The 12,575-nt window shown below is 37.4% G+C and overlaps 1 protein-coding gene across 1 annotated transcript in view; it reads right to left on the bottom strand.

The window, feature by feature from the left end:
- CFAP54 (cilia and flagella associated protein 54) overlaps window positions 1–12,575 on the bottom strand; it is a 146,289-nt gene that overhangs the window by 80,426 nt on the left and 53,288 nt on the right. Inside the window, 6 exon segments of the mRNA XM_062573225.1 lie at window positions 1,405–1,578; window positions 5,675–5,796; window positions 5,879–5,956; window positions 6,753–6,900; window positions 7,603–7,731; window positions 8,721–8,779. Of these exon segments, the coding sequence (XP_062429209.1) occupies window positions 1,405–1,578; window positions 5,675–5,796; window positions 5,879–5,956; window positions 6,753–6,900; window positions 7,603–7,731; window positions 8,721–8,779 (710 nt within the window).

The raw sequence follows: 12,575 nt of genomic DNA, 5'->3' as shown, positions 1-12,575 counted from the left end.
ACTCTTTTTATACACATAAGCATACTATTATTTCAAAGTAGTTTGCAAAATCTCTGTGAAAAGTTCTTTCTCAATAAACTGCAGCTAGTGGATTTTTCATGCCTCAACCTTTTGGAATACTTTCTGTGCACATGAAGAAGGTGGTGAACAGTCAGCATGGATTAACCAAGACTAAAGCAAAATGACTGGATTTGTGGATGAGGGGAGAGCAGTGGATGTTATTTACCTTGGCTTTGGCAAGGCTTTCGACACTGTTTCCCAGTATTCTTGTATCCAAGTCAGGCTGATATGTATGGGTAAGAGAACAACTAAGTAGGTAAAAAGCAGATTGGAAAGTCAGACTTAAAGGGTAGTTGTTATTGGATCATATTCTACCTGGAGGACAATAAGTGGAGTACTCCAGGGCTCTTTCCTGAAACCTGCCTTGTTTAATATCAATGATCTGGAGGAAAAGAGTGAGTACACAGTCACATGATCTGCAGGAGACTGAGGAACGTGATTATCCCTCTCTGTTTAGCACTTGTTAGATTATACCTAGATACTGTGGCCAGTTTTGGGCCCCTGCCCATCTTTTTAACAAGAAAGATGTTGATCAACTTGAGTGATTTCAGCAGAGGACCACCAAGATGGCTAGGAGCTGGAGCACCGGCCCAGCAAGGTGCAGCTGAGAGAGCTGAGCTAATTCAGCCTGGAGAAGAGATGTCTTTGGAGAGGCAAAGGGAGGGACCTAACAGCAGTCCCCCAGTGCCTACAGGGAGATTATGAAGAAGATGGAGCCAGACTGTTTACAATGGTGCACTGTAGGAGGATGAGAAACAACAGAGATAAATTGAAACAAGAGAGGCTCCAACTGTATATAAGGAAAAAGTTTTCACCCTATGAACAGGTTACCCAGAAAAGTTGTGCAGTCTTAGTCCTTAGATGTTTTCCAGAACTGACTGGATAAATCTCTGAGCAACCTGGTCTGATCTCACAGCTGATTTTGTGATTCTAGGTGTTTAGAAGGTAGATGCAGATTTCAGGGCTGAACTACAGTACTTTAACTCTTCATTAACAGATAAGGTACATTCTTGCATCACATGATGCAATTAGAGCCCTTCACAGAGTGACTAGAGGTATGTCTGCTCCTAACCAAGAGAATGAGCTTTTAGCAAGTAGGGTAAATGAGTGAAAAACAAAAAGAACTTTATGTATGAGATGAAGAAAGTATCATGTAAATGTGAAGATCAAAACAGTGACTCATCATTGACACACAGGAATAAAACACGTAATTAATTAAATTTGGATAACATAACCTTCTCAAGAATGGTAGAGAAAATTGTGATGACAGCATTACTGAAACAACTTTAGTTCTTTGTATATTGTTTGATATATTTCTTACGCAATCATTACAAAAAACATTACCTGAACATCTGAAGAGAACGGAGCTGGTTTAAATATCATGGAGCAATGTGATCTAGAAAGTAATATAGGAGGAGGAGGAGTTTTGCTTTTTTTCTTGCTGTTCATAACTTCTTTTAGACTGCGATACAATGTACTCTGTTCAGCTTCAACTTGTTCAATTAAAGTTAGTGCTTCCTATGATTTAAATTAAAAGGAAAAAATAATTAAAAGTAAGAACTGGATAGATTTTGTATTTATAGATCACTTTCAAAATGATCTTATAAGAAAAAAAAATCACTGCAATACAGAAAGCTTTGTATAGATTTTCATACCCTGTAACACCTCAGATTAGAATCAATGGTACTTTGTATAAGCCTTACATATGCAGATAAATTTCACAATGTACAATAAAAGAAATGCAGAGTTCATATGAGAGAGGTAGGATCGAGGAACTGCCAAGTTCAGAAGAACCTACAGGTAAAAGGACTGCTACTAACATTGATTAGAAATTGGTGGTGACCTGTGATTAGCTCCAACAAGACACAAAAAACTAATTCTTCTTTAGGAGGGAGTTGGAGACCTAATCTTTGGAATTTCTGAAGGATTTGTGGAAGTGGGAAGGAAGACTAATCTTCTGGACTCCATAAACAGATAAAATAAATTAAATCTAGAAATAAAGAAAAGTAAAAAGAACACAGGCCTGAAAAAGTAGGGCTATGCCATTTTTCTTAGTTAGCCTGAGAGAACTGAGAGTTGACTGACAGTCTTAACTGCCAGCCTTCTCCATTAATATTGTGTGAACAATACTGTGGAAACCCTGCAAATAGTTAACAGGACTCAATTACAAGGGAGAGAGGATATCATAAAAGGTAATGAGAAGGACAACCAGTTCCAGCCAAACAACCTTGAGGAAACCACAGCTCTTTGATGAATGTGAGGAGTCGACAAAACAAAAACAGCAGAATAACCCAATGTAACCTGTAAGTTCATTAAGGCTTATTAACATATTAAATTACACTCCCCTAACTGAATAATGAAACGATAATGACATGATAATGATGTTGCCACCTTCTTCTCCACTTCCTATGCTAATTAATAGGCATGTTAAAGAGCAAGCATGGAGTGAATATGAGATGTGATAAAACTGTAACCAATAAAATTTGTATAAAGTACTTCCCAAAAAGTGTATATATAAATAAAGAATGAGAAAAAGACAAGGTATGCTAGCTTTGCGGATCTGCTACCTAGCACCCATCTCTGCCTGAAATGAAACAAACAAATATCTTGACTCTATGTGTCTACTGCTTGCTTGCACATCAGGTAAAAGAACCCAATTTTGGCACAACAATATCAGTCTCTTCCCAAAACATGAGGGCCTCCTGAACATAGTGATTATGTGATCTTTTGGCTGGGGATCAGTAAATAACATTATCTAACTGGATTGAATGGCAAATACTTGTTAGGTTTCTTTACCTTCCTTGCTTCATCAGTTTAGGAGAAACTTAACTTTGGCACTTCATGTTAAGAACTTCTTATGTTTACTTCTTTACTTGTGCCTGCCCTTCAGTGCAAATCAAAGCTAAAAGGGCCAGCTCCCAGAGACAAAGAGACTGGGGATGCTTTGGATGAATTACATTATTTTGCGAGAAGAGAGACACAAAGTTTTCCTACACTTAGGAATTTTATTTGATACCTTATAGTTCCATGTAGTCAGTCTCTGGACCAATGGTTTAGGCTGAACTGAGTCTGAGGAATATGCTGAAGAAGGAAACCCCAAGCTATTGGTTATACACTGAGAGTCCTACAGTCTTGCACCGTAACAGCCCCTTGTTTCCTCATACCAAGCTGTATCACAAATGAAATGAGTTTTTCAGCACCAGGACTGTTTAAGTCCAGAAGAGAAATTAATGCTGGAGAATACTAGACTTCAAATCTATAACAACGACGCGGGAACATTCATGTGGACAATTCTCATCATTATAGTAATCTTAATAACATGAGAAAAAATGTATATGTACTTATAAGGCTGTAAAAACCAGCCATACTGGTTCAGATCAGATTCACTTAGCCTTGTACCTCATCTCCAAAAATAATCAAAAACCAGCCATAGATTTGTAATGAAATAAGGAACTAAGATTTAACAGAGTCTTAATCACATCATACAGCTAAGCATTTGCACAGGCCCTCACTTCAGCACACTCCCTCCTCCGTTAGGTCAGGGCTGACCTCCACCCTAGTAGTAAATATTTAAGGAAGAATATGAGATACAGAACAAGATACGGGGTGACTCTTACCCCCACACAACCTTTCAACTTCTGCCATCAGTAAATAGGAACTTCATTGCTTTCTTAAAATCATATGTCTTTGTAGAGAGCTGTATTATCATACAATTTTTAATTTTTTAAAAAAATCACAGCCCCATTTTTCCTCCATGACATATTTCTTATTAGTGAAAAGATGGAACTGCTCCAGGGACAGATAAGGATAGTGTTGTGACTGAGACTGGTACTGAATGACCTATACTTCATTAATTCCAGAACTTGGAAGATAATGAATGTGGTAGTACTGCAAGAAGAGAAAGAATAATCTTATGGTTGAGGAAGCCAAATGTCATTATAACAAACCACATTTTATCCCTGCCTTTGCCACAGACTTCCTCTGTGATATTACCTTAATCACATAAATTAAGTTTTACTGCTAGCCAACAAGAACCATCCGTGTACCCAACTCTATAAAGACTTGGATTTCCAACTGGACATACAGGGCAGGAAAGAAAATTGAAAACAACTGCAAGAAATAATCAACCAAAATGAAGGGCACCCAGTAGTTTGAACAGGTAAGCTTGGGTGAGTGGACACATGAATCAGAAGACTCAATATTTGCCCAGTGGTTTACCACATGAGGTAGATTATTTGTACATTTCCCCAACAATAAAATGCAAAAATAGTACTTTCTTGTTTCGAAGTGTAAACTGATAGAATACTGTACTAAATCTTCTAGAAAAGACTGCGTTTCTGTGATTGTGCGTAATTCTATATGCAGCTCTTGGATGTTTTATGGTAAAAAGGGCAAAAACCACTACATATAAGCATGAAAAAAATATGCATCTGCTGTCATGAAGTGAGCGCTGTCCATCTCAAGGAGGAAAACTAATTGATGATAATTAAATTTATTCATAGTAAAAATATCTAAGAAGACCATGCTAAGGTTGTCCAGACAAATTCTGACATTTTCAGGCAAGTGGCTGCAAATGTATGATATTCTTTTACCTACTTCTTTCTCTCTGAAAAAGCAGAGAGACAAAACAAAAATACAGTGAAGGATAGAATAAGATCTTATCCAATGTCTGAGACAACCATGTAGTTCTTGGCACTTGATTATATGTCTTCACTGGTGATTACTGGAACAACTTTAATACCACATCATTATATCTAATATTCATAAATGTCACCTATTTTACAAGAATACAGGAAAGAGATTTTTAATGTATGTCTTACTGATTTTTTTATTATTCTAACATAAAGGATGTGTGTTTTATCATGCTTCCAAATTTGTAGCACTTAAAAGAAAACAACATTTTCTAGTAACTTCTTATTTAAAATATCTTTCCATGTATAATATAGTGAAAATTTCAGATTTCATTATCTTTTGAACACGCTATAAACAAATTTTGTGCTCTACTGATAAGCAAGATATTTTAATGGACAGATGTTGGTACAAATTTCATTAAGCTCCATGGAGAGACTCCCACTGATTTCAAAGACTTTGAATGAGCCCATGAAGAATCTATTTTTAATCTCAATAAACTGCAAAATATCTGATTTCTAAGCTGTCTATTTAATAAAAATCAAATAAAGCCCATCTCACTGTCACTAGCCAACAAAATCCAAGAAAATTTATAGACTTCGGAAAAAGAACAATGTAAGAAGGTTGTGATGAGAAGAAGGAAATTTTTATGACAATAGGCACAGTATACATCCGTATCTGTAAGTCAGGGCAATTAGGTATAGAAAAAAAAGATAATCTCTTTCAAGTTTCCTGCAGTCTGCACATATGTACAAAATTTGAGGATATGCTCTATTCTTGTTTTAAGTTCCTTTATTCTTTCATCATAACAAAACTTTTCAGAGAAAGTTTCATAAACAGAAGCTAAAACAGTTAACTCAATGTCCCCCAACTTTTTCTATTTTTTTCCTTTTGAAAGGAGTAATCCAAGTCCTAATTATACAGAACATGAAAAACTGTGATAATGATAAAGAATTTCTACTGCAACAAATTTTTTTTTTATTACCTTAAGTAGATGCCTTTGAGAAGAGGTGGTTAACTCTTTAGGGAACATCTGTGAAGCCTTTTGCATCAAAAATATTGCTCTAGATAACTTATTCTTTTTTATTTTTTTCAATATAGCTGTCTCTGTAAAAAAGATACTGAAGACATTTATAAAATAGTAAAAATCACGTATTAAATTTCATAAATCTTAATTAATAAGCATTACCTGTTAAATAAGGACACTCTTTTAAATTCTTCCTATGGGATTTGTTAGACTTCAGATTTCTGTCATCCTTTTGAACACCTATGTGGGAAGGAAATTCTGAGTTATTCATTCTGACACTGCTATTAAAAAAATTACATTGAGGGGTTACTATGCAGTTCTGTATTAAAGCTCTGCTCCATCTCTTGCTCTTTTGTTTGACTCAATAGAATTTCTTACAGTGATCATACCAGTAAAAGAATTCCACAATCATGCTGTACCACCTTTAGTAGTAATGCTAATATCACAGCAAAAGAGGGATCTTGTTATCATGGAGGGAACCCTCCAGTGTCAGGCTAATACTAGCTTTTATTAAAAAAAAAAAAAAAAAAAAAAAAAAGGAATAGGAAATCAAATATAGTTTTTTCAGGAGGAATTCAGCAGCAGCATGGAGTATCACTCAGAAGTGATACGGACAACTTTACAGGAATAGAAATTGAGATTACAAAGAGCATCAAATAAAATATTCAAGTCTCCTTCCCTAGAGAGAAAATTAGCATTACAGAAAAAAAAACAAAGCATCTCCCAGTTCTCTCTTATTGACACTATAGCAATTCATATTACAACCAAAATATCAAAATAAACTGTCTTGGAATCAAATCCAGTAGTGGTAAGCAATGTTTAACTCCTGCTGACTGAGTATAGATTATAGACTAGTATTGTATGGTAAATCTAAAACTTGCAATTTCTGACCTTACGTGGTATACAAATTGCCCTACATTGGCTAGACTTCAGAAGGCAGATACTCCTTTACAGCTTAGCATTACAAAACATACTAGCAGAGGACTCTAATCAAGATTCTAATCTATGAAGATTATTTAGCTTTACTGAAACCTACCTTGTATCAGTTTAAGAAGTTTCACAGCTACTCGATGCTGGGCCTGAATAAGCTCCAAGTGTAGATCTATTACAAAACTATTACCTGCTTCTGGTTTATCCTTATCCCATCCTAAAGACAAATTCAAATTCTGGCCATCTAGGTCCACCTAATAAATTGAAAATAGGAATCAAACAAACAGAGATTTATACCAAATAGTTCATTACATTTATCTTGTATTATTATTTGATATTATTACCTCAGCAAATTGAGAAACACTCCAAAAAATGTCATAATCATGCAGAATGCGGTCATTCAATTAAGCATAGATGAAGGAGAATGACTAGACAAAATAGCATGGATAATGGACAGAGAAAGCCAGATAAAAACTGAGAATCAATAAGAAAAAGCATTAATAATAAATCCAGAAATGTAGAAAATTTTGGTTTGTTGTGTCCAGCAATCCACAAATCAAAGATCGTGCAGATCATGTTGATGTAAAATAATACTGTTTAGAAAATCTGAATTCCCTCCAATGGCCAAAAATAATTTTAATAATGAACAGTTGCAAGCAATAAATATGAAAAAGGATTTCTGCTTTACAACTTAGGAAAAAGATACAAACTACAATTACTCCCAAAATAAAATTACAAAAAAAAAAACTAAAAGACTTTATAGTTCATTATTGAATGAGAAAATGCTATCTCTTCTAGAGAGATTTCTTTTCTCCATCCCCTCTTATGTGGGTCAGAAAGATGAGATTTGATAATGTTAAGATTTCTATGTATGAAGAAAATACAAGTTTTCTGTCATCAACATTCTATACACTGTTTATAAATTTTGTTGCAATGTAACTTATTGCAGACTCTACCTTTGTACAGCAGCTGTCAAATATTGATTTTCCATCTGGTAGAAGAGTCATTAAGCGACATCTATTCATTCCATTAATCGCTTTTTCAAGGCTTTCATAAGCAACTTGCAATTGTTCTATAGGGCTTTTCTGAATGAAAACAAATAGAAATGAATACATTGCAGTGGATAACATTAAAAGCTATAATATGCACTAACAAAAGTAAAAGTGCTATTATTATTAACCCTTGCAGTTAAAACTTTTCCAAATATTCCTTAGACAGGCTCTGTTCCCATGTTTCTTATACTAATATTGATGTTTTCAATTTCAAGTCATTTTAATTAATTTAGGACTGATTTTCCTTAAGCTTTCAAAAAAAAAAAAATCATCAACTCAAAAAATAAGGTTATAGCAGAGTGCAACTGAACTTCGAGAATTAAGTTTACAAATATAGTATTTTTCACAGGCAATTTTATAATGTTCTGTTAGAAGTTATTAAGAAAATCAGCATCTTCAAGTAGATTATTGCTGAATTAAAACTTTTCCATATATGTAAGACATAATACTGCCAAAATTTCTGAACCCTCAGACTAATGCATGTCTTCTTTCTTGTGTTATTTTAGTGGGTAATATTGAACTATTTGATTGGATACCTCTGTAAAGTTCTGAGCACTGAACAAAGCAAGGACTCTCAGGATAGTCTACCTATTTCATACCACCCTAATAAAATAAACAAAAAAGGCACAATGCAAAATATTTCCCTAAATGAAGTAAAGAGTAAAGTTTGTGTAATATTATAAAAAGTGTTATTAAATCTTTTAAACCTGGTGCTATGTGTTGGCATAACACAACATAAAAAAGAACGTACAATGGAAAGCAATACGATCCTGCCATAAAAGGATTTCAAATAAAATTTCTTCTGTATCACAGATGACTATAACAGACTATACAAAGCCTCTCAGAAATTGATTTGGAAAATATCTTTGTTTTTTCCTCTGCACCAGTATAATTGTACAAAACATTATAAACATTTAACTTTATAAAATTAAATACAAAACTCTATGAAAAAACTTCTAGTGGAAATAAATGCTCTTGTGTTATTCAAAATGTGTTAATAATGAAAATGAATTAGATATTACCATCAGTATTTCAGGAATTTCACAGGTTTCATCTTGTGAAAGAGAGGCACTTCCTTCTTCTTTTATATAGGAAAAAAAATCATAGAATGAAAATGAACTCTGATAAATTTAGTAGCATTTGATTACCTCTAACTGAAGACTCTGCCAATAATTCAGTTATTCAGTACTTGACTATGAGAGATAATTACAACATTTGTCGAACAACTTCTCAAGGTTTAAACATGATAGTTATATATGTACAATTATACTAATTTAGTACATGATTCTCCAATATTATAGTATTTCAAAATGTTCACTATATTTCACAGCAATATTAGATCAAAGTCAATGTCTAATTCTTGGACTAATCTCTTAGTTCCTTACATAGTTGTAATGGCCGTATCTATTTTTCATTTTAGCTAATTTAAATCTATTTTTATCTGAATCACAAATGTTTAAAATGTTAATTTAATTTATAGGATTATTTTAAATCATAGAATCATAGAATCAGTAAGGTTGGAAGGGACCTCTGGAGATCATCTAGTCCAACCTCCCTGCTCAGCAGGGTCACCTAGAGCATGGTAGACAAGGCTGCATCCAGGTGGGCCTTGAAGATCTCCAGAGAAGGAGACTCCACAACCTCTCTGGGCAACCTGCTCCAGGGCTCCGTCACTCTCACAGGGAAGAAATTCCCCCTCACGGTCAGGTGGAACTTCCTGTGCTTCAGTTTCTGCCCATTGCCTCTTGTCCTGTCACACGAGACAACTGAAAAGAGTTTGGCCCCATCCCCTTGACACCCTCCCTTCAGGTACTTGTACACATTAATAAGATCCCCCCTCCTTCTTCTCTTCCCCAGGCTAAACAGGCTCAGCTCTCACAGACGTTCCTCATGGGGCAGGTGCTCCAGCCCTCTGATCATCTTTGTAGCCCTACGCTGGACTCTCTCCAGTAGCTCCAGATCTCTCTTGTACTGGGGAGCCCAGGACTGGACACAGTACTCAAGAGGAGGCCTCCCCAGGGCTGAGGAGAGGGGTAGGATCACCTCCCTCGACCTGCTGGCAACACTCTTCCTAATGCAGCCCAGGAGACCATTGGCCTTCTTGGCCACAAGGGCACATTGCTGGCTCACGGTCTATTTGTCATCCACCAGCATTCTCAGGTCCTTCTCTGCAGAGCTGCTCTCCAGCAGGTCAGCCCAAAGCTTGTACTGGTGCCTAGGGTTATTCTTCCCTAGGTGCAGGACTCTGCACTTGCCCTTGTTGAATGTCATGAGGTTCCTCTCTGCCCAGCTCTCCAGCCTGTCCAGGTCTCTCTGAAGGGCAGCACAGCCCTCAGGCGTGTCAGACACTCCTCCCAGCTTGGTGTCATCAGCAAACATGCTGAGGAGACACTCTGTCCCCTCATCCAGGTCATTGATGAAAAAGTTGAACAGGGTGGGACCCAGTACTGAGCCCTGGGGAACGCCACCAGCCACAGGCCTCCAACTGGACTCTGTGCCACTGATGACGACCCTCTGAGCTCTGCCTTTCAACCTGTTCTCAATCCACCTCACTGTCCGCTCGTCTAACCCACACTTCCTGAGCTTCTCTAGGAGGATGTTATGGGAGACTGTGTCAAAAGCCTTGCTGAAGTCAAGGTGCACAACATCCACTGCTCTGCCCTCATTTACCGAGCCAGTTATTCAATCATAGAAGGCTATCAGATTGGTTAAGCATGATTTCCTCCTGCTGAATCCATGCTGGCTACTCCTGATCACCTTCTTTTCCTCCATATGTCTGGAGATGACATCCAGAATGAGCTGTTCCATCACTTTTCCAGGGACGGAGGTGAGGCTGACTGGCCTATAGTTGCCTGGGTCCTCCTTCTTGCCCTTCTTGAAGATTGGAGTGACACTGGCTTTCTTCCAGTCCTCAGGCACCTCTCCAGTTCTCCAGGACCTTTCAAAAATGATGGAGAGCAGCCTAGCAATAACATCCACCAGCTCCCTCAGTACCCGTGGGTGCATCCCATCCGGGTCCATAGATTTGTGGATGTCTAGCCTGCCCAGAAGGTCTCGAATCCTTTCCTCCTCAACCAAAGGAAAGTCTTCCCTTCTCCAGACTCTCTCCCTCATGTCCAGGCTACAGGATTCCTGGGGGCTACCCTTAGCAGTGAAGACTGAAGCAAAAAAGGCATTCAGTAATTCTGCCTTCTCTGTATCCCTTGTCACCAGGGCCCCCGCCCCGTTCAGTAGTGGGCTCACATTTTCCCAAGTCCTCCTCTTGCTGCTGATGTATTTGAAGAAGCCCTTCCTGTTGTCCTTGACATCCCTTGCCAGACTCAATTCCAGCTGGGCCTTAGCCTCCCTCGCAGCATCTCTACATACTCTGACTGCATTCCTATAATCCTCCCAAGTAGCCTGTCCCCTCTTCCACATTCTGTGTATTTTCTTCTTCTGTTTGAATTTGGCCAAGAGCTCCTTGCTCACCCATGCAGGTCTCCTGCCCTTTTTGCTGCACTTCTTACTCAGAGGGATGCACCGCTCTTGAGCTTGGAGGAAGTAATGTTTGAATACTAGCCAGCTCTCCTGGACTCCCCTTCCTTCTAGTGCCTTAACCCATGAGATTCCACCAATTAGGTCTCTGAAGAGTCTGAAGTCCTCTCTCCTGAAGTCCAGGGTTGCAATCCTGCTTGTTGCCTTACTTCTTCCCTGCAGGATCCTGAACTCCACCATCTCGTGGTCACTGCAGCCAAGGCTGCCCCCAACCTTCACATCTCTAACCAGTCCCTTTCTGTTGGTAAGGATAAGGTCCAGCAGGACACCCTTCTTTGTAGGCTCCTCCACCATTTGTGACAAGAAGTTATCATCAATGCATTGCAGGAGTCTCCTGGACTGCTTGTGCCTTGCTGTGTAGTCCTTCCAGCAGATGTCAGGGTGGTTGAAGTCCCCCATGAGAACCAGGGCCTGGGCTCATGAGGCTACCTCTAGCTGTCTATAGAAGGCCTCATGTGTGAGATCATATTTTTATGATATATAAATTCATATTTATGATATATATTCTTATATATTCAAATATATATTTATTATATATAAATTGAATGTATATATATATATATTCAATTCAGTTACATGGATTGATTAACTTATTTTTATTTATAAAGAATGTACCCAGAACCTATTTTCCCTTCCAGGCAACAAACGGCAATGTCTCTGCCATCTTTCCTGTGAACTCTTTGCTGAGAGAAATTCATTTTTTGTCCTCTTCACAGGGATGATCTTCCAGTCCCTCTTGTGCTCTTTTACCTGCTTTGTCCATTTATTTCCACTTGCTCATTGGCTCTTTCTCGTGACCAGTCAAAACTACTTTATTCAGCATTCATTCAATGACAAGACTCTTCCTCTCAGCATAAACATGCATTTGACTGGCTTTTCCTCAATCTACTTTGAACAGAGACTCCTAACTACTACTGTTTTCCTCCAAAAAAGAAATATTTAAACTGAACGTAGAATAGTCATGCTGCAAGGAAGTTTCATCCAATTGCCATCAGAATGGCATGACTTTTATAACATCAACAGGAAACAATACCCACTCTACCTTATAACAGAACATTACTGCTCCAAGCTTCTCTTATTGTCAAAAAAAGTAAAAGATATTGTCATTTTCTTCTATTCCTATACATCCTTTAAAAGCCTCCTTAAAATCTACTCTCTAATTATTATAATTAATTGTGAGAAATACAATTCATACATCATAATAATAATAGAACTTTTAAAAGTATATCCAAATATTCATATTTTACAGTGTTTTAACCAAGTTCTGTAAGGAAATCTGGTTAATGTGACTGCATTATATCTCAATAACTTGTCAGCCAAATTCAATCTGAAAGACAATAAAA

The sequence above is a fragment of the Rhea pennata genome, chromosome 1 (genome assembly GCF_028389875.1).
Source record: "Rhea pennata isolate bPtePen1 chromosome 1, bPtePen1.pri, whole genome shotgun sequence".
NCBI classification, from domain to species: domain Eukaryota; kingdom Metazoa; phylum Chordata; class Aves; order Rheiformes; family Rheidae; genus Rhea; species Rhea pennata.
Note: the sequence above shows the minus strand (reverse complement) of the source record. Positions and strands in the feature narration are given on the sequence as shown.